Below are 21,575 nucleotides of genomic sequence, written 5' to 3' on the forward strand. Positions count from 1 at the left end.
CCAGATGACACAAATACCTTCTATCTGCTGTAATTGCAGAAAGCAACAATTAGGTGCTCCACAGGGGCCTGTGAGATCTAGCTGTCCTCAAAGCCTATCATAGCAGCAGTCAAGGCTGCAATGTAAGCTGGAAGCTCGGCTCACATTCTCAGTGGCCGCTGTTATCTTCATAAGGCCATAGCTGTCAACAGGAGTTAAATACTTGCATTCATCCCAATTAATTACATAGGATTTATCAGGTGGCAGCGTGACGATACAATCTGTGACGGGGGGAATCAGTTACTCTCCGGTGATAAAGGGCCACCTGATGGATGTCCTTTTATTCTTCCGCTTACCATTCTTTTGTTCCCAAATATACGGGCTGCCAATGTGAAGGTGCTTCCCCCGCCCCCCAGTCAATCCTTGCAGCACCCTCCTAATTAAATCAGCTAGGTGGTTGCTTTGAGATATGATGCAGATTTCACAATCCCCTCTCTTCCTTTCAGCTTCGCACGTACCCTTTAAAGGTGGACTATTTCACATAATACCCAGAGGCAAGCATGGGTTTGCCACTGAGTGTACAGTTAATACTGCAGCCAATCGTGACTCTGGGGCGAGCATGCATCTGATAAGTTCCTCTTTGTATCTCTTGTGCTTCGTATTTTTCAGGTCCGCTCTTCAAGGAGGTGCCAAAGCTCACAGAAAGAGTGCCTGCTTTGTGTTCTGTAGTCACAGTTTTAAACCCCAGCATTTCCAATTCAAATGACTAGGTAGCAGGAAATATCCCTGCCCGAGACCACGGAGAGATGCTGCCGTTGAGAGGAAACGATATGGGGCTAGATAGAGGAATATATGTTCTACGGCACTTTCCTATGTTCCACTTAAAATATATTAGGCTATACCACCTGGGATAGTGCAGCTGGTAGAGCACGAGCCTCTTAATCTCCAGGTCGTGGGTTTGAGCCCCATGTTGGGCAAAAGATTTCTGCCTTGCGGGGGGTCATCTAGTCTGATGACCTTCATGGTCCCTTCCAACTCTACAATTCTATCTGATACATTTAAAGCACTAGGTAAAGGTAAAGGGACCCCTGACCATTAGGTCCAGTCGTGGCCGACTCTGGGGTTGTGGCGCTCATCTCGCTTTATTGGCCGAGGGAGCCGGCGTATAGCCAGCATGTGGCCAGCATGACTAAGCTGCTTCTGGCGAACCAGAGCAGTGCACGGAAACCCCGTTTACCTTCCCACCAGAGCGGTACCTATTTATCTACTTGCACTTTGACATGCTTTAGAACTGCTAGGTTGGCAGGAGCTGGGACTGAACAATGGGAGCTCACCCCGTCGCGGGGATTTGAACCGCCGACCTTCTGATCGGCAAGTCCTAGGCTCTGTGGTTTAACCCACAGCGCCACCTGCGCCCCTTTTAAAGCACTAGGATACCACTTTAAATAGTCATGGCTTCCCCCAAAGAATGCTGGTAAGTGGTGTTTTGTTAAGGGTACTACAGTTCCCAGGGTGGTTGAACCATCCATCTCTCTTCCCAGAGAACTCTGGGAACTCTCATTCTGCAACAGTGACTGATAATGGGGAGCACATCTAAAAGTAGTGTGATTCCCCTTAGGAGTCGTTTCATTGACTGCTTACACCGGTTTAATAAATCCCCAATGAATTTTGTAGACGGGCTTAAGTCTTAATTCTTCTCCTTTGTCTGCTGCTCTATACTGCAGTTGGCCTCCTGTTATTGTGAACATTATACAGCCATCTACTGGGAAAAGTCTATAAATGTTGAGCTTTTCGTCTTCTGTTTAGAATTAGTCGCAGGACTGAAAATTCTTTGCACCTGATAAAAACAGGTTCTATTGAAAGGAATCCCACGTGGGTTTTCAGAAACATTTATATTTATTTAATTAGTTAATTAGTTGCCTTTTCTATGGGTCCCAAGGCAATTTGCAAAAATACTGCAAAGACAACTAAAAAACAGTTTTTTAAAACTGTGTAAACAACTGAAGATTTGGTTTCAAAAAAAAACACAACATGAACCCCAAAGGCAGAGACGTTTTCACCTAGCTTGAAAAACTTGTCAAAACAAACATGTATTCAGCTGTACCCAGTAAGTAGAGGAATTCTTTTTCACAGAAGTGGGATAGTCACACAGAAAGCCCCACTCTGAGTTACTATGGAGCAGAGAAATTCTGCAGTATTGGAGCTCAGATGTTAGACTCCAACTCCCAATACTGTAAGAGGCAGGAAACATCCATAGCACATTTGGGCTAGCAACATGCATTTATGTTTTCTGTAGATCCCAAGACAGAACCTTCCCAAGAAATTTCACTTGCTTTACTGCAACTTTTCTAGTTCCACTTGAAATTTTCACTCGAGCAGAAACGTCCAAGCCTGCCTTGAGATTTTGCTTAAATAAACTTTGCTGGCTTTCAGAATCTTAAGGCCCGTTGCCATTTGGAATTTGCACGCGGGTAAGAGAGAGAGAGATGCCAACATGGTGGGTGAGAAGCAAATTTCAAAATTGGGGCACGGTGCCTTGCCAAAAAAGAAGGAATGCTTCATCAAAGAAGAGGCTTTCCTAAAATTTTCATACTCTGATTTATATGCATAAGTGCAACTTTAGAAACTATATAATTTAAATAGAAATTCAATACCTCTTACTATAGTGAGGAAGACTCTGACTAGCTGACCTGTGTGCACCTGCTCAGGGTTCATTCAGATGCAGTGACTATCACATTAGTGTTCCATTTTGTTAATAGGTAGATTGTGGGCCAGAAAAATGGTTGAAGGGGAGGCATATTAACCTCAGGAAGATGTACTAGGAAGATGTGTGCTCTTCCATACCCTTGTGGAGCTCTCATTCATTTCAGTGGGCCTATTCAGGAGTACTCTGACCTTAGACTTGTGGTCCTCCCGATGTTGTTGGACTACAACTCCCATCACCCCCACTGACCATTCCTCACACTGGCTGGGGCTGGAACGAGTTGTAGTCCTACAACATCCGGAGGACCACAGGTTCCGCATCCCTGTCTTAGCCAATCAGAACCTCTGAAGGACAACCTCAAGTTCATCAATCCCAATAAAATTTCCCAGCAAGGCACTGCTTATCCACTGTGGACATCACAGTGGTTGCTATGGCTTGGATACAGCACATCCCTTCTGTTCAGGTAAGCAGACCTTCTGTCCTGCAGAGCACATGGAAGTGAAGCAAGGAAATGTTGTTTTCTCTGGTTGCCCCCTCCTTCTGGACTGGCCCCTGCAACTTCCCATAGGGAAGGGCCTTTGCTCAGTAGCAGAGTACCTGCTCTGCATGCAGAAGCCTCTGGGTTCAATCCCCAGTATCTCTAGGTCCCAGGCCCTAAGGAAGTTAGATTATCCTCCACTAGGGCCAGGGGCTTCTCAGTGATGCCTCTGACCTGGTGGAATGCTCTGCCCCATGAGACCAGGGCCTTGCAGGATTTAACCTCCTTCCACAGGGCCTGTAAGACAGAGCTATTCCGCCTGGCTTTCAACTTGAACTTAGCCTGATCTTTTATTCCCCTTCCTTCCCTCCCCCTCCCCTTTTTATGAAGATTACCTGCTCTGGGATCCCACAGCTAATTCTCCCCTGGTTTCCACACTGGCCCAAATTGGACTAATTTAGCCAGCTAGCCCTGGTGATCATCTAATGTTTATTGGATGGATTTCCCCCCTAAATTGATTTTTGAATTCTGAATTTATTGTTATTTGTGTTTTATACTGTATTTTATGCTGTTTTTTGTCGCATCAATTAAGTGTTTTAAATTTGTTGTTAGCCACCCTGAGCCCCGTTTTTGAACGGGGAAGGGTGGGGTATAAATAAAAAATTATTATTTATTATAGGTAGGGTTGCTAAATATCCCTTCCTAAAACCCATAGAGCAACTTCCAGTTAGTGCAAACAATACTGAGATGGATGGACCAATGGTAAGGTGGTTGCCTGTGCTCCTATTTTCTTCTGGATTATCTCCCAACCCTTCAGAGTAGGCTTTCTTTTTTGGGTTGGGGGGCAAAAGGGAAACCTGAGGCCCAAGATCAAACTCATGCTCATGGAACTGTGGCTATTGTCCAATAATAACAAGAGCAACAAGCCTCCTTCCTTGGAGGTTTTTAAGCAGAGGTTGGATGGCCATCTTTCATGGATACTTTAGCTGAGATTCCTGCATTGCAGGGGGTTGGACTGGATGATCCCTGGAGGTCCCTTCCAACTCTACCATTCTTTGATTCTATGAAGCCTTGAAAACATTTTAGATCCATGTTGCCTGGGATCCCAGATGTAAAAGCATGACGAACAAACAGTCCCCATTAGAGTTAATCCAAAACATCTACCTTCTTTCAGCCATGTATAAGAGAGACTCTTGTTTCCACAGGGGATTCCCGTGCCGCTGCCAGTATTAAGATTTTCCTCTCTTAGATGCGAACGGCAGTGACTTCTCTACATTTCTGCCCATAAATTTTTAATCACAGCCTCTTCTCTACCGCCGATGATTGAGTTCCCTACCGCAGCTAATGGCATTTCTTGTAATATTCATCCATTTAAAATATGTATGTGGATGCCATATCTTATTTTTCAAGGGGAGCTTGTATAAGGCCACAAGCAAGTAATAGCAGTCGCAAGCCTGTTAAACCACGACACACTTGCCATATGTTTGATCACGGGCGCAGTCGTAAAATACAGGACTCCCTGTCTCAAGCAGGCAATGTTTCACACAAGGTCGGTGCAATAGTCTGCGTGGCATTTTGCCATCTGCCTCAATCTTAATCCAAATGAAGCCCCGGCTATAAATTTAGTTTGACTTCAATGGGAATGGGATTGAGTGTCTAAATGTATGCCCTCTGGCTGAAATACATTCAGAGACAGCGTACCTTAAAAAGTCAGGGGGGCAAGCTACTCTAGGTGGATTAATTTTTAAACAAGAGGCATTTGCTGAGTAATTACTTTATGAAATGGTTCTTTGAACCAGACAGGCTTCTTCTGCTAGGGCCAAACTAACCACCGTACTAACCAGAGGCACCATCTTCTCCGGATGATTGAGGGGGTCCAATGCAATGTCCTGGTGTCATGTGGCCAGCATCACATGACGTCCTGACAACTTGTGCGTGACGTTCTGAGGAGCCATGGGTTGGAGATGAAAACCCTCTGAACATTGAGGGGGATCAGCTCCCTCAGAAAATAAATTGGGATGGGGCAAAAGTGCCTCGGCCCCTAGGAGTTGGCGGCTGTGATACTATACAGTACTGAAGATTCATTCCTTTGCTGTGCCTGATTTATTAGGATCAGCTGGGATTAAAACCAGACTCTTCCTGGTTTGTCCAAGACTCCCGCAGAGCCAATCCAAGACATTCTGCTGCCTGTTCAAAGGTGACCCCCATTAAACATCCAGAACCCAAACAGACCAACAACATTGCTAAAGTGACAGCATCCTTCACTGTACCTGACAAGCATGGGATGATGGGAGTTGTAGTTCAGCAACATCTGGTGGGCCAGAGAATCCCCACACCTGATCTGGAAGGGCTTCCATTTCCATCTGCTGCAAGCAGATTCCCTCCCGCTTCCAGCCATTTTGTAGCCTGGTCAGATTGCTTGCCAGGAAGGGTTAATATCTCCATACCCATACCTTTGGGCTGGCACGTTGCTCCGCTGTATCCGGGGCAGCACTTCCAGTCCAGTGATGTCACTATCATATGTTTGACCCTGTAAGCTTGGCGAGTCCTTGACTGGGAGCTGCAAGGTGATTTGGAAAGCAAACGTTAGCGGGGCTCTGTCTCAGATGAATGGACATGATACAGGATGATACATCAGTAATAGGCCACTGAGGGATTATTTTTGAAGTCTATTGATTGCGTCCTGTACAAGACCACAAGCAAACGCTTTTACAGAACAGCCTCGTGTCAAACCTAGTGAAAATAAAGACCTCAGGAGCACAGCTGAAATTAAGAGTTGAGGCAGGGGGGTGGTTTTATTTATTTATGTAGGCATTGATTTAAAATACTTAGCCACTCTTCAGCGAAAGATCTTGGAGCAGCTTCCAAAGTTGGGCAATGGAATGTTAAAACCATATTTTTTATAATAAAAAAATCCCACAAAGATAACAAGATACAGCAGAGCAATAAGAAAGCAATATAAACCCACTAAAAAGATATCAAGCTATTAGAAGGCCTGGGCAGCTTATATAGGTTTTATCTGACCAAAAAATAAAATAAAGAAATGAAGGGGGTGTCTCTGGGGAGAGCCTTCCAGAGATGAAGAGCCACAACTGAAAAGGCCCTGTTTCCTGTCAACATCCACCCATTGACACCAAAGAGATTAAAAGCAGAGCCATGGGGGCTTTTCTTAATGCTCAGGCACGTTCATGGAAGAAAGGGCACTCCTTCATGTCTCTGGAAGGCAGAAATTTGGGGTGAATGGTAGATGTCAACATCTTATATAATGTACAAACCAAATCCAGAGGATCCCCCCTCTGTCAGGAGCAGATGCCAGGAGCCAGTCAGCAATAACTTGCATAGTTTCAGTGAAGTTAAGTCTTTATTCAAAGAAACAAGACAGCTCAGAATGTCAAGTCTAGAGAGTATAGCAACTCTTCCCGTAGAACTTGCCCTTATGAGGCAGTTGCCAAGACTAAAGGCTCCTGCCTCCCAATAGTCAGCTATGTCTCCTCCTCTCCAGGGCTTTTTCCAAGCAATCGGAGACTGTGCCTGCGTACCTGTCGTTGCTCCTCCTGCTTCATGCTTGTTGCAGCATGGGTGGGACACCTATGCCTCCCACAAGCATGACCCACCACTGCTTCGTGGCCACCCTCCTCTCCAGCCTCCGCTTCTGCCTCTGGTTCTGGACTGCTCTCTGCCACAGACTCTCCCTGCTCATTAAACCCTGTTGCCTCTTCATCTTCTGACACCTCCTCCTCCCAGGCTGCTCCCTCTGGCCACTCACTGTCATCCCAGCGCCAGCCCCCTGGCTCTGAGCCTTCTCACCTTTGGGGGTTCCCCAGATGTTGCCTCCCATTGTTCCGACTCCTGCCAGTCCATTACACCCTCCCACTTTAACCCAAGTCTTCCCGCACTGGTTGCATTTACACAATAAAACCTAAACCCTGCAAAACGTAATAGCCTAATGTGCACTGCCTGAAATCCAGTTTCATAGCCACCAACCCCTCTTGTTAATATGTTCAGTGATTTTGAATCTGGGAGGGCAAGAAGCAGGTGGGAAGAAGTGCCAATAAAGGTGTGTGGCTTGGGGAGAGTCCCAGGGGCCACAGAGAGAGCTTAGAGGGCCATCTGTGGAGCCCAGGCCAGAAGTTCCCCATCTCTGGCATGGATCATGTTCTGTTGGTCTGACTTGTCCGTGCTCCAGGTGCTTTATGAAGCAGAGAAAGGAGGATGCAGGTTGTTCCTCGAGAAACCAGAAGACCGTGACAAATGCCATAGGAAAGGACGGTGCTCATTCCTTACTTGAAGGGAAATCTCATTAAAAACGAAAGGAGGGAAACAACAACTTAAATTAAAAAGCAAATTACATAAAAAAGCCATCCTATTTGTAGCCCTTGCCATAGAGGTTTCTGTTTGAATTTTCATTCCCTTCGCGGGGGCAAAAATGAGTGCTTGGGAGTGCAGTGGGCTAAGGGCAAACTGGGTAAATATTCATTTTTAAGTAGCTAAAATTATGCCTTGCGCTTCAGCATGACTATGAATAAGCAGCCCAGCAAATACGTGTCATTAAGAGCACGGAATTCAGTTCCAAAATATTCATGTCCACTCAACGCTTCCGCTCAAGTGAGTCCCCGGGAACCTTCTTGGTTTTCTAGAGGAACACATAATTAACATGGAGATTTCTGAAAGCAAACTGCTTCTTAGGTGTCTTCCTACTTATTTCTTACCAAAGGGGTCTGCCTAAGATGGCCTTCGATGCAGAAGCACACACACTTGTGGCGTTGACATCTGGAATGCATGGCAAGGAACTTGCAGGACATCAACTGCCTTATAATGCCCATGCCAGTCGTAGTCATCATTGTGCCCTCCAGATGTTGTCGGACTTCATCTCCCATCAGCCCTGGCCATGGGTCATGTTAGTTAGTCTGGAGGGCACTTAGTTATCCCTGGTGAATACGGAAAGGCTATAGCTCTCCAAGTGAATCTCACAATGCAAAACACAAGTTGTGGGCACCTGGTGTCCACACATCTCAGTGTGTGAGTTATGGCTTTGCGCTCAAGTAGTACAGCAGCCATGTTTGTTTGCGGAAGGCACTGTAGCTTAGTGGAAGGGCATCTGCTCTCCTCTGCCAGTCAATGCCTGTTATACATTATAATCCATTTTATCCATTTATGCTGAGCCTGATTAAAAACTCAAACACACAAAACTTGGCTTTAGAATCCATGCTAAAACCACAGCAGTAACCGCACAGCAATTATATGCTGTCAGTAGGTTTTCCAGCTGAATGAAAAGATCTGTGCCTCAGGCATTTGTTTTGTATGTTTTTTAAAACCTCTGTTCAGTTGCGCTTGTACTGTTTGTAAATTATTTTGGCTGTTTCTAAGGATATGTCTGTAATAGGGACATATGTGTGGAAGGTGAGTCACAGATGTATTATTACAATGTGGCTTCTGTGGCAGACGGTGGGATTTCATACTGATGACTGGGAGGCCACTGGGCTGGCAAGAAGGTCTTCACATGGGCAGAGTAACAGGACCTGGAAGGCTCGCTTGCTGCTGCTGCTGCTCTCCCACATAAGCCCTGTTGGACTGGGGCTTCCCTTTCCCTTATTGATGAAACACTTGCCTGGAAAAAAGCCATCATCTTTATGATATAAGCACATGTACATCACATAGAATCATGGAATTGTAGAGTTGAAAGGGACCCCAAGAGAAATCTAGTCCAACTCCCTGAATGAAGGAATCACAGGTAAAGAATCCCTGTCAGATGGCCATCTGTTTAAAAGCCTCCAACGAAGGGGAGTCCAGTCTAATTCACACGTTACCTTAAAACATAAGCAGAACAGAGCATAATGTGCAAAGAGGTTCCTTCTTAGATGTGGTTGTTCCTGCATTCGGATGTAAGAAATAACCCCACCGCTATGCTTGAACTGAGTGTTGGTTTTGATGCTGAAACTCCTGTTGAAAAGCTCCTGACTACCATGTGCTAATGAGTAAGCAAAATTACGTGAATGTACCATGCCATTGTAAAGAGAAGTTGTTTGCCAGCTGAGTATTTCAAAGGTTTTTCCTCATCATGCCTTAAAGTCCCTTTCACATATATATTACTCTGCAAGGATAAATAAACTGTTCGGATTGCCTTGGGTTGTAAATCTGTTATACTGTACTCAGCTCTTTAAGTTAAAATCTGAGCTAAAACTAATACTGTAGCCTGACTTGACTCAAAGAAGACAAGATTCTGAGACACAAATCCATGCCCAGTTGAAATACAGAATGGCTCTGGAATCAATCTCTCTCTCTCTCTCTCTTCTCATTCTTGGTCAGAGAATATCTCAGATTCAGCAAGAGAGACTTGAAAATTGAAAAAAAAGGGTATGAGTTTTATGAGGGGAGATGGTCTGGATTTTAAATTGCTTCGATGCCTCTGTTGTTTCTTAGGTATATGCAAACCTGCCACCTAGTGGGAAATGGTGAGTGTTTGGAACAGGTTTGTAAGGTACAGGGGGAAATTCACCAGTGGTGCAGTAGTAAGTTTTGAAATGCACAAGGAATTCATCATGGAGTCATGCTCACACAGAGAGTCTGTAGGCAGCTGTGCTGATCTCTCTCTCTCCCTCTCCCTCTCTCTCTCTCTCTCTCTCTCTCTCTCTCTCTCTCTCTCTCTCTGTGTGTGTGTGTGTGTGTTAGAGAGGAGAGAGAGAGAGAGAGAGAGAGAGAGAGAGAGAGAGAGAGAGAAGGAGCATCTGAATTCTAGCTGCTGGAATTACAAGAGGGGAAAGGGCTTTCCCGCTCAAGTCCTATAAGCATCTGGTTGGCCATCATGAAAATACTATGTTGGACTCAATGGCCTTTGGCCTTTGACTGGATATCCCAGCTGGTTAGAGCGTGGTGCTGATAACGCCAAGGTTCCAGGTTCGATCCCTGTATGGGATAACTGCATTGCAGGGGATTGGACTAGATCCTCAGGGTCCCTTCCAACTTTACAATTCTATGATCTAGCAGGCCCCTTCTTGTTACACGGCAAAATACCCATATTAGGATCAGCTGAAAGTCACACAACAATTAGCTGGCAAAGGATTGTGTGGAGGTTCGTACATTGAATGTTGGTGAGGGATACCTGGGTTCTCATCCGTCATGAGCCATGAAGTTCAGCTGGATGACCTTGGGCCAATCACTTTCTACCTGATAAAAGGACTGTGTGCTGCAATGGACCACTCCTCCAATTCATCACTTTGCAAGCTTATAAAAACCAGCATCCATTGGGACGGGTAGGATGGAAGACAGCTATACCTTGATCCGCAGGGTCCTGCAATCCAGGTACATGGCTTGGCTCTGCCCGATGCATACGTTTCTATGTTGTCAACCACGATGGTGGGCTGGAGTCTTGTGTGAACATAGGCACACCAGTTCCTGCGTAAATAGGAGGGAGGGAAAGCAAAATTGTAGACAATTGATATCATAAATTTAAAAAAAGATAAATGGGAATTGGGGGAACTCCATGCTGTGACTGTCTGTTGCTACATATGCCGTGAGTGTCATGGACAAGTTGCTGGTCCTCACTGTGCTCTGAATTCCACCTACAAAATAGGCATAATTAAACGAGGGAGGTCAACAAGCCTCCCAGTGGCTCCACCCTGGATGCAGCTGTTTGCCGAGGGAAGATGTGTGTCCTTGTTTACAGAGGGCAGTCCTCTATTTGAAGGTTTGGATAAAGGATAAAAGGACCAAACAAAGGGAAAGTCAAAGGAGACTTGAAGTTGCCCATCAACAGTTATCACCTGGGCAAACTAGGTGGGCATGAGGATACCTGGTCACTGTGTGGGAAGATGAATTGCATTTCTAGTTAAATTCTACAATTTTTTTTCCAAATTTGCATCTGGATATCTAGATAAGCAGTTTGCATAATTTTACGCAAATCTGTCTCCTTGTTTGCGACGCATCTCCCTTCCTTTTAATGTGATACATTGCACTGCAGCGATGGGGCAGGCATAGGAAGGTGCCTGGAGAGCTTGGCTTTCTCTTGGAACAGCCTGTGATGACTCTGGTGACAATATGCAGACGGAAGGAGTTGGAGGTGCCAGTGTGGTGTAGTGGTTAAAAGCGGTGGACTGGTAATCTGGTGAACCGGGTTCGCTTCCCCGCTCCTCCACATGCAGCTGCTGGGTGACCTTGGGTTAGTCACACTTCTCTGAGGTTTCTCAGCCCCACCCACCTCACAGAGTGTTTGTTGTGGGGGAGGAAGGGAAAGGAGAATGTTAGCCGCTTTGAGACTCCTTCGGGTAGTGATAACGCAGGATATCAAATCCAAACTCCTCCAAGACCCCATTCGAAGTCGCCACCAGAGCGAAGGCAGATTTAGGGCAGCGCCACCTGATTGCTGAGCCTAGGGGGCGCTGCAGGGCTTCTCAACAAGGACAGAATAAATTGAGCAGAACGAAAGGTGAGAGGGTGCTGAACTTCAGCCTTGCATAGGATGTTCCTCAAATTTGAAAGACTAAAGTCCACCCCGACCTGGGTTTGTCCCTGGAATGCAAGGATACTGCTGTGCTTTCACTTTCTGACAAGGTCGCTCTTCAGCTATTGAGTAATGGTTTTCAGAGCCAATGCATTTCCCCTTTAGTCCCTTTAATGTTTCTTTTTCCATTCTTTGTGGGGGCTCCAGGGGATCTGCAGCAGGGCAATAATTCTTTTTAATTGGTATGCATGTATATAAAAATCAATATTTCTGTATGAAGCTTTGTTTGGGTTTTTCCCCTGCAGTAAACCTATAGATGTGATTTGAGGGTAATTTTCTTTTCCCCTGTCCCTTTCACTCCTTTTTTTCCTTCTGGCGTTGTCAGGAAGAAGCAATTTAAGTGAAATAAAAATGTGCTATAATAATTTACCATTGTTGTTATTATCATCGTCTTCATCATCATTATCATCAATATTATGAATATCACACCACTGGGGTTGCATTTCAGAGAAAGTTCTAACATTGCAGGAGATAAGATGCACACACACACACACACACACTTTCCATGTGTTTAGCTGGGAAGGGAGGGAGGTAAATATCTCTCCCTTGGAGTTAGAAAAGGAAAAGGAAAAAAGCATACGGCAATTTTAAAATTATTATTATTATTATTATTATTTTGCTGGATCAGGCTTGGAATGAGTGAATCATCTATTTAACACTTTTAACTCTGTTCACTATTTCATCCTGTTTCCACATTTATCTGAATTCTTTAAAAAAGAACTTTGTATGAAAATGTGCATTTAAATGCACATTTAAATGTGTATTTTCAAACATATTTTCTTACAAAATAACTTTTCCAAATGTCTTCTCTCTCAAGAAAACACATTTTCAAATGAACTTTGAAGCCTTTTGTTTGAGATTTCCACATGCCTGCTTTAACCATAACACTTCTTCTAAGGAGTTTTGGGCATTAAACATTGTTTCGCCGCCACCAGAACTTTGTCCTCACAATGGTCCAGTGAGGTAGATCAGGCTGACACACAGCCTCAGAGTCCCCTGCGAGCCTGAGAACCAACCGGAGATTTGGACCCAGGTTATCCCCAGTTCAAGCCTAACACACTGCCTATGAACCCCACACGGCTGGAAGAGGCTGCCTCCGATCTTCCTGGGTACAAAGTAAAAATGGATGACGGTGTCCTGATGATGGGTCCTTTGCATTGGCCAGACTTCCGTGCATATGCCAGAGTTGGCAAGGCAGGCATAACTCATCGATTACATGCTGACACTGATGCGTTTTGGAGCAGCTGCCTTGGGGCCTTGGCAAATGCCTTGACCAAATTGCCCCGTGGAGCCAGCCTTGATCATTCATAACAATGATCATTTGGGAAAGCAAGGTGATGAAAGAGGGGGGAAAGAACCAACAACCCATATCCTTTCTTTTTAAAAGCAAGCTTGCAAGGATAGGGGGGAAATGAGTTAATCCGAATGCTCATTAGCAAAAGAATATTAGGAGGGCGGGCTGTGGTGCTAGAATCCAAAGGGAGTGTCGTCTGCTGGCTTAAGGGGTTGGCTAGACTTTTCTACCTTCTGCACATATGGTGCAGTTGGCAGCACAGGCCCTAACTGGGTACAAGCTGGTGTGTTTTGGAGCCATCAATCTCAGCCTGCATCCCAGCAGCATCCCTGGACCACCCTGGCTGAGTCTGGCTGGGTGCCCCCATTCTCTTCATCTCCCCACCACTGCGCCAGTCATGTGAAGTTTTATTAATGCGAAATGAGAACATCTTTCGCCGGATTTATTAGTAACAGTAGCATTATTCTTGCCAAGAGCAAATGCCTTGAATTCCTGCCTGTACCTGCAAGGTAGAAGAAGAGTTTGGATTTGATATCCCGATTTATCACTACCCGAAGGCGTCTCAGAGCGGCTAACATTCTCCTTTCCCTTCCTCCCCCACAACAAACACTCTGTGAGGTGAGTGGGGCTGAGAGACTTCAGAGAAGTGTGACTGGCCCAAGGTCACCCAGCAGCTGCATGTGGAGGAGCAGAGATGCGAACCTGGTTCACCAGATTACGAATCTACCGCTCTTAACCACTACACCACACTGGCTCTCTTTCCAGGCTGATTCCTTCCAGCTTGCAGGTCTGAAGGGGAGCCTACCTTATCCAAACTTTCCAAAACAATATGAATAAGAAACACAGCCTTCCTTCAAAATCCACACTTCTTCCAGTTTCGCAATGCAATTCTCCAAGCAAACAATGCACATTGTTACAGGTCTGGTGTAGCAGAGTTTGGGGTGCAAGGGTTAGAATGTTAGGTAATGTTAGAAATCAAGGAAGGGTAGGATTCAGGTAGAGGGACGCGAGTGGTGCTGCCGCGCCGCCGGAGCACGATTTCTGTTCTCATCCTGAAGCAAAGTTCTTAACTTGAAGCACTATTTCTGGGTTGGCGGAGTCTGTAACCTGAAGCGGATGTAACCTGAAGCGTATGTAACCCGAGGTACCACTGTAGACACAAAAATTGCATAGAAAATGTGTATCTTATGAAAAGATATACATTGATGCATTGAGATGCCGATTAATTATCATGAGGAATTTTAAAATAAAAACAAAACAAAACAAAATGCAAAGAAGAACTGGACGTAAGACTTGGGAAATGAGAGGAAAAAATAGGGAGCCAGCTGCACACCTGTAATTATAACATTATAAGTGCATTACAAAAATGTGACACCAGATGGCAGTGTAAAGCTCAATGGCTTTACATTTTATAGCGGGTTTTCTTCCATAGCATTTCCATAGTGTTTTTTATATCTGTGTAGATCCGGCCCAAGAGTGATGTATTTGCCCAGCCCTACCCTCTATCAACTCATATCCATCATGGTAAAACACAACAGAGACCCACCCACAGACATATAACATGGGGGCCTCTGAAACCCCCCTCATTTTTGCAAGAGACAAGTGACTCTGCAAATAATGGGGTGGTTTTTGCCCAGTCTTAATTCAGATAAAGTTTTCCCTGATCCCACCCCCAACAATCAATTCACTGTATGGGAAACGAAGGGGGGCAGAAGCAAAAACAGCACTTCCCCCTACTTTCTCTCAGCAATTCCTTATGACTTCCCACTTGTTAATAATGTGTGTTGAAGCTCCCTTTATGGATTTGCATTAGTTGCTGATATTATTCTTGTTATTCTTTCTCCTCCTCCTCCTTTTAATTTATTACCCACCCTAAGGCCAGAGAGTGAGTCACAGCAACTTAAAACGCAACATTAAAACAGCTTTTAAAGTTTCCAAATTACAGAGAATGCAACCACAAAATACGGGATGGGTTCTGAAAATATACAGCTCAGGTGTCAAAGGCTCCAAGCACTTTCGCAGCATCTTTTAAAAGTTATCAGGCTGGTCTTTTTCTAGTGTGCAGGTGAAGTAAGTGGTGGGGAAAGCTTTGCGAGCCTGGCCAGTCTTTTGTAATGATAAATACTTAGTTCCTGAGCCAGGTCACAGCCTCACACGCTATTCATATCTTAAGACAGGATTTGTGAAGGAAAAGACAATGGGGAGGCTTTCCCATTTTCCTTTGACCTTGCGGAGAAAACATTTGCTCAGTTTGGGAATCAAAATGGTTTCAGGTCGGTCTTCCTGTGCTGATCTATGTACGTGCTTGGTTGGTATGAATGTTTAACATATATCTAAGACCTCAAAATTCCTATCAAACCAGTAGCTCAGTTGGTTAGAGTGTGGTGCTGATAATGCCAAGGTTGCAGGTTAAAACCCCATATGGGGCCAGTGGCGTAGCGTGGGTTGTCAGCACCCGGGGCAAGGCAAGTAATTTGCGCCCCCTAACCCCTAACCTGCCGCCGCTGCCAGCCTCTTCTTGCTGCTGCCTGGTCTTGTCTGGTGTGGTTCTCTCCCGCACTCAGCGCTGCGCTGGGCGGCCGCTGCACTGTCCCTCCCCCAGATAGTCCCTCGCTCTCTCTCTGCACCACACGCCTGCCCCCCCCTCCACAGTGGGCGGCGACCCGGCGGCTCGGATCGGATTCGCACAGCCAGCACTGCAGTGAGAGAGAGTGAGTGAGCCAGATAGGGGCAGAGAGCTGAGAGTGCGAGCGCGCCCCCCCCCAGATGTTGCGCCTGGTGCGGCTGGCCCCCCCCTGCACCCCCCACGCTACGCCACTGTATGGGGCAGCTGTATATTCCTGAATTGCAGAGAGTTGGACTAGATGATCCTCAGGGTCCCTTCCGACTCTACAATTCAATGATGACTCATGGTTCATGTGTTCCTAAAATTACCCAGCAGATGGCAACCTTCCCTAACACACAAGCATATCAGTCTCTCAATATTCTTATATTAGGCTTTGCAAAAAAAAAAAAAAAGTTCTTATATTTTAATTCTGTATTTAATTCTATAGTTTTATATTCAATAATAATAATATTAATAACAATAGGAAGTTGAATTATGGTGTCATAGTAGTGTCTTATAGAGCTATTTCTCCTTTTGAGTTCTCTGCTCCCACAGCATTGGAACGCAGTTAATAGTACCTCCACTATATTAGACTCTGTATGCTTCCGAACGCCAGTTGCTGGAAACCTCAGGACGGGTGAGAGTAGGATGCTGGACTAGATAGGCCACTGGCCTGATCCTGCAGACTCTTCTCATGTTCTTAGCAGGAGAAACAACGAAGTCATGCTTACAGTGGTGTGGTTCAATCACCCCCAGATTTCTTCCCTGCATGCAAGTTGATATTGCATGTCATGCAAACACATGTGAATTTGCAAAAAAAAGCAAGCAAGTGACAAACAAACCAGGTCCTGTAATCCCTGCAGCTGCGGAAGACCTAATGGCATGCTAAGCACAGTGATAAATTAATAGTGTGTGATGGGGCGGCTGAACTTGCTGTCTGAACAGCAGCAGAGATGTGGGAGGAAAGCACAGTTTTTAATGGATAAGCAATGCATGCGCCATTTGTCTCCTGCTGTGCTCTGGATGTGTGTTTGCCTTGAATTTAATTGCTGAGCTGTTTTAATGCACTGGGTGTTTTTTTTTAACATATATTGTCTTATGCAATTTTATTGTTCACACAGCTCAGAGAGAATTCTTTCTCTAAGAGGTGAACAAACATCACCGGATGAAAGTGGCTGCGGGGAGGGCTGCACTGGGGGGGGGGGGATGCCCCCATCGCCTATCACAGGGGCAGGGAAACTTTTTCCAATCCAAGGCTGCATTCCTTTCTGTGCAACTTCCCAAGGGCCACAAGGCAGTGGTGGACAGGGTTGGAGGCAAAAGTGTTTGGAGCCAGTTATGAAACTTTTAAAGGTAAAGGGACCCCTGACCATTAGGTCCTGTCGTGACTGACTTTGGGGTTGCAGCGCTCATCTCGCTTTATTGGCTGAGGGAGCCGGTGTACAGCTTCCAGGTCATGTGGCCAGCATGACTAAGCCGCTTCTGGTGAACCAGAGCAGTGCACGGAAACGCCGTTTACCTTCTCGCCGGAGCCTATTTATCTACTTGCACTTTGACGTGCTTTCGAACTGCTAGGTTGGCAGGAGCAGGGACCAAGCAATGAGAGCTCACCCTGTCCCAGGGATTCGAACCGCCAACCTTCTGATTGGCAAGTCCTAGTCTCTGTGCTTTAACCCACAGCACCACTCATGTCTCACCCATGAAACTTTTACCTTTACACAAAAGGTAGGCTACTTTCTTCGCAAATGCTCTCAAACACCTCTCTGGATTAGAGTTCAAAGACAGCTCCCATCACCCAAAAACATGCAAAGCAGAGCCGGGGCTGGATTTTCTCCCCAGGCTGCAGGCTCCTTACCCTTGATCCATTAGAAAATGTAGCCAGGCTTTGCCACTGTTTGATGCGCCATGTGTCTGGGGCAGGCGCATGCCCCCTTGCTGGGGCCACGAGGCCAGCCCTCAGCGCTAAAGCAACATCAACCATCAGAACGATGCCACAACTGACTGTTCTGCAACCTAATAATGTTGTGGTCATGTTTAAGCCATCACCTGTCAGTTATTGCACCCACGCCTGACTCTGTGTGGGTCCACAAACCGAAATGGACAGATGGCAGCGTGGTGTAGTGGTTAGAGTGTCAGACTAGGACCTTGGAGACTAGAGTTCAAATCCCTGCTCAGCCATGAAGCTCATTAGCTGACCTTCGGCCAGTTGCCATCTCTCAGTGTGACCTCACAGGGTTGGTGTGAGGATAAAATGGAGAGTGGAGAGAAAACCATGTACGCCACTTTGAGGAAAGGTGGGATAGAAATGTAATAACATGAAAACTAATAATGATATGCATCCATTCCTACTTTGGCTCAGCTCTGTTTCAAACAGAGGGAAAGCTTGTCACTCTGCCAGCGCATTACGCAGAAGCAGCAATGTATAAAAGCTTCTTACTGTGGGCTTCTCCGGAAAATCTCAGCGCTTGACTCAGGAGCATCACACTTTCTGTGGAGTCCTGGTGCCTCTTCCTTAGGAATCACATGGGTTAAGAAGTGTGTATAGAAGGTTCTGCTTCCATGTGGAAGGTTGCCATGGAAAAGAGATCTTCCAACAGTCGTAACATTTGGAGCAGTCTTTGGTGTCTGTTTTATGCCAAAGCAACTGTGTCAGGCAAGGACTCATTTGCAAAGTGATCATGAGGAAGACTTGCACTTGCTACTTACGAGGATTCCCCTCCCCCCCTTTTAAAACTGAAGCTTCTTTTCTTTGAAGCAATTCTGAATTGAGATGACTTTTTCAACAGTGCATCACGATAAAAGCCAGGCAAGCCTTACTGGGGAATCCCTGTTACAGTCATACCTCTTGTTACGTTTGCTTCAGGTTAAGTCTTTTCAGGTTGTGTCCTGTGGTGACCCGGAAGTACCGGAAAGGGTTACTTCTTGGTTTCGCCGCTCGCGCATGCACAGACGCGCAAAATGATGTCACATGCATGCGCAGAAGCGGCAAATGGCGACCTGCATCTGTGCAGACGCGGGTTGCATTCCTTTCAGGTTGCAAACGGGGCTCCGGAATGGATCCTGTTCACAACCAGAGGTACCACTGTATTTATTTAGTTATTTGCAAAATAAAATAAAAAACCCTGTACCATCAAAAGATATCACAGCCATGAAAATGTAAGATCAGCAATAACATTGCATTCAGAGAACACGTCAAGAAGATTATCACAAAGCAGCAGATCCATTGAGAACATCAAACATAAACAGATCACCTCTCAGGGGAAAGCCTGAGTTTTAATCAGGTGCCTAAATGCCAGTATGGTATATGCCTGCCTGATATCCATTCAAAGCACATGCCAAAGGGTTACCATGCTGATGATACTGAGCATAAGATGAGCCTATGGAAAATACAACACGGCTGAGAGCATCTCTTCCTTATGCCTATAGCCCATGATTCAGAGGTTAATTCCAAATAGTGGGTGATGTAAATAAACAGTGTTTGATGTTTTAATTTGCTGGAAGTTGCCCAGGTGGCTGGGGCAACCCATTCAGATGAGGGCATAATAACAATATGTTTGTTGTTGTTGTTGATGCGGGAGGAGCTGTGGTCTAAACCACTGAGCCTCTTGAGCTTGCCGATCAGAAGGTGGGCGCTTTGAAACCCTGCAACGGGGTGAGCTCCCATTGCTCTGTCCCAGTTCCTGCCGACCTAGCAGTTCAAAAGCACACCTGTGCAAGTAGATAAATAGGTACTGTTGCGGCGGGAAGGTAAATGGCATTTCCATTCTCTCTGGTTTCTGTCACGGTGTTCCATTGCGCCAGAAGCGATTTAGTCCTGCTGGCCACATCACCCAGAAAGCTGTCTGTGGACAAACGCCAGCTCCCTCAGCCTGAAAGTGAAATGAGTGCCGCAACCCCATAGTTGCCTTTGACTGGACTTAACTGTCCAGGGGTCCTTTACCTTTAGCTTACCTTTATAACAAAACCATACATGCTTTTGAAATGTAATGTGGTTTCCAAAACTAACTCAAAAGGGGCTTTCAACTGGGCATCTCCACACCATGTGGACAAGGGGTGCAGTTTCTGCTATGTATTTCTTTGTAGAAGTATTTAAATACTGCCTTATCACAAAACATTAGGGAGGGGGTACAGCGGCATAGACAATACCCTTTAAAAGCAACACAGGACCACCAGTAAAAGACCAGCCACTCAATAATATATTTTTTAGGCCTGCTGGCTTTTAAAAATAAATGAAAAGTCATCAACAGAAAGTAAAAGCGAGGGTAGTAGCATAGGACCGGTGACATTAAATGCCTGGTTTCTGGTTGGGGTCAGTTGGACTTTATTAACACAGTAAAAATCTAGCAGGCCTCATCTGGAAGATCTCACATTGAGAACACCTCAGAACAGGCATAACAATTCGCAACTGGACCTCTGTAGCATCCAGCAAAAATAATAATAACTTAAATGGCCTTTATTTCTTTAAATGTTGCTTAGAGAACCAAACCCATCTATCCCTCATATCTGATGGACCCAGTACAGTGGTACCCCAGGTTAAGTACTTAATTCATTCCGGAGGTCCGTACTTAACCTGAAACTGTTCTTAACCTGAAGTACCACTTTAGCTAATGGGGCCTCCTGCTGCTGCCATGCAACGCCGCCGGAGCCCGATTTCTGTTCTTATCCTGAAGCAAAGTTCTTAACCTGAAGCACTATTTCTGGGTTAGCGGAGTGTGTAACCTGAAGCATATGTAACCTGAAGCATATGTAACCTGAAGTGTATGTAAGCCGAGGTACCACTGTATGAGGCAGATTGGGAATACCAGGCCAAACCATAAGCAGCGGTTAAAGGTTTCAGGTATGAGTCGCCTCACAGGGTCCCCTGCCAAGAATGTGCTTTTCTGCTCCAGAACAGGTTGTACTACATAACTAATAACATGGAAAGGAAATAACATGTGTTTTCTGCAGGATTCGAGGCCTTGACACTTTGTACTACATTGTGGCAAACGCTTCTTTTCTCTCATCACTTGTTCCCTTTGTCCATGCAGCAGCTATAATGTTTGGACGGTGAATCATCTGGTTCCTGTATCCAGGATGCTGTCATTTTATTTTATTTTATTTAACCAAATTGTGGTTACTTTACCACCCAGGGTGACATTTTCCACCTCATGACAAAAACACAAGAGTCCTGCTGCATCAGGCCAGAGGCCCACCTACTCCTGCATTTTGCCCTCCCAGTTGCCAACCAGAGGCCTCTTGGAAGCCTTCAAGATGGACATGAGCACAGTAGCCAACTTTTGCTCAAGCAGTGGGGACCTCGGAGACCTCAGGGGTCTCAAATTTCTGTGGTACTCTGTGTGACACCAAAATCCGCCCCCTGTAGCGCCCAAGAAGCTCTGCACCCAGTATTATGGATCCCATTGCAGGACCCAGCCTCAACAGTGGGACTCTGAGTATTTACTGGGTCTCCATAATACTTTGCTGTTGATGCGACAGACATAGGGTGGTAGGCAACAAATCAGATAGTGCAAGGATTTCCACTTGTGCAATGAAACCTCTCCTCCCTTTTCCCTCCCCATGACCCCCAATGCCCTCCCCAAAGCTGCTCCAGAGAACTGGGGAAAACCAAGAACAGATTTAGAGGTTGCAAGGGGAGAGGAGAACAAAAGAAAGTTGCACTGCACAGCCAAAAGTCTTTGCACTGGCTAGTCTACTTCAATGGGTGCCGCCTTTGTATTGTTTTCCCGATGCAAGTGTGGACAGGGGAGGGTTGATGGAGTCAGGACAAGGCAAGCGATGCTCTTACAGCCCTGGCAAAGTCACCCAGTGCTTTCCTTTCCTTTTGTATAGTATTGTGGAAATTTAATATAGCAGCCACCTGGCGCTGCTATGGAGCCATTCACAGGGCGACTGTGACGCTGGGTGGGAGCGAGTGATTGTAGGTTTCAGCATTGACAGGCTCATAAAAATAGAGGAACAGCAGTGGTTTGAGCAAAACTGAACCCACTATGTAAACAGTGCAACAGGGAATTACTTTAC

General features: G+C 45.7%; 1 protein-coding gene across 2 annotated transcripts in view; it reads right to left on the minus strand.

The window, feature by feature from the left end:
- The window catches only part of MMRN1 (multimerin 1), a 71,313-nt gene that overhangs the window by 42,852 nt on the left and 6,886 nt on the right, over positions 1-21,575 (minus strand). For both annotated transcript variants that reach the window (XM_081206949.1, XM_081206950.1), the window contains exons 2-3: positions 10,434-10,553; positions 5,615-5,721 (exon numbers count right to left, since the gene is read on the minus strand). In XM_081206949.1, coding sequence (XP_081063075.1) covers positions 5,615-5,721; positions 10,434-10,553 — 227 coding nt within the window. The remainder of the gene's footprint in view (positions 1-5,614; positions 5,722-10,433; positions 10,554-21,575) is intronic.

The sequence above is a fragment of the Podarcis bocagei genome (assembly GCF_964188305.1).
Source record: "Podarcis bocagei genome assembly, chromosome: 9".
In the NCBI taxonomy this organism is placed as follows: Eukaryota; Metazoa; Chordata; class Lepidosauria; order Squamata; family Lacertidae; genus Podarcis; species Podarcis bocagei.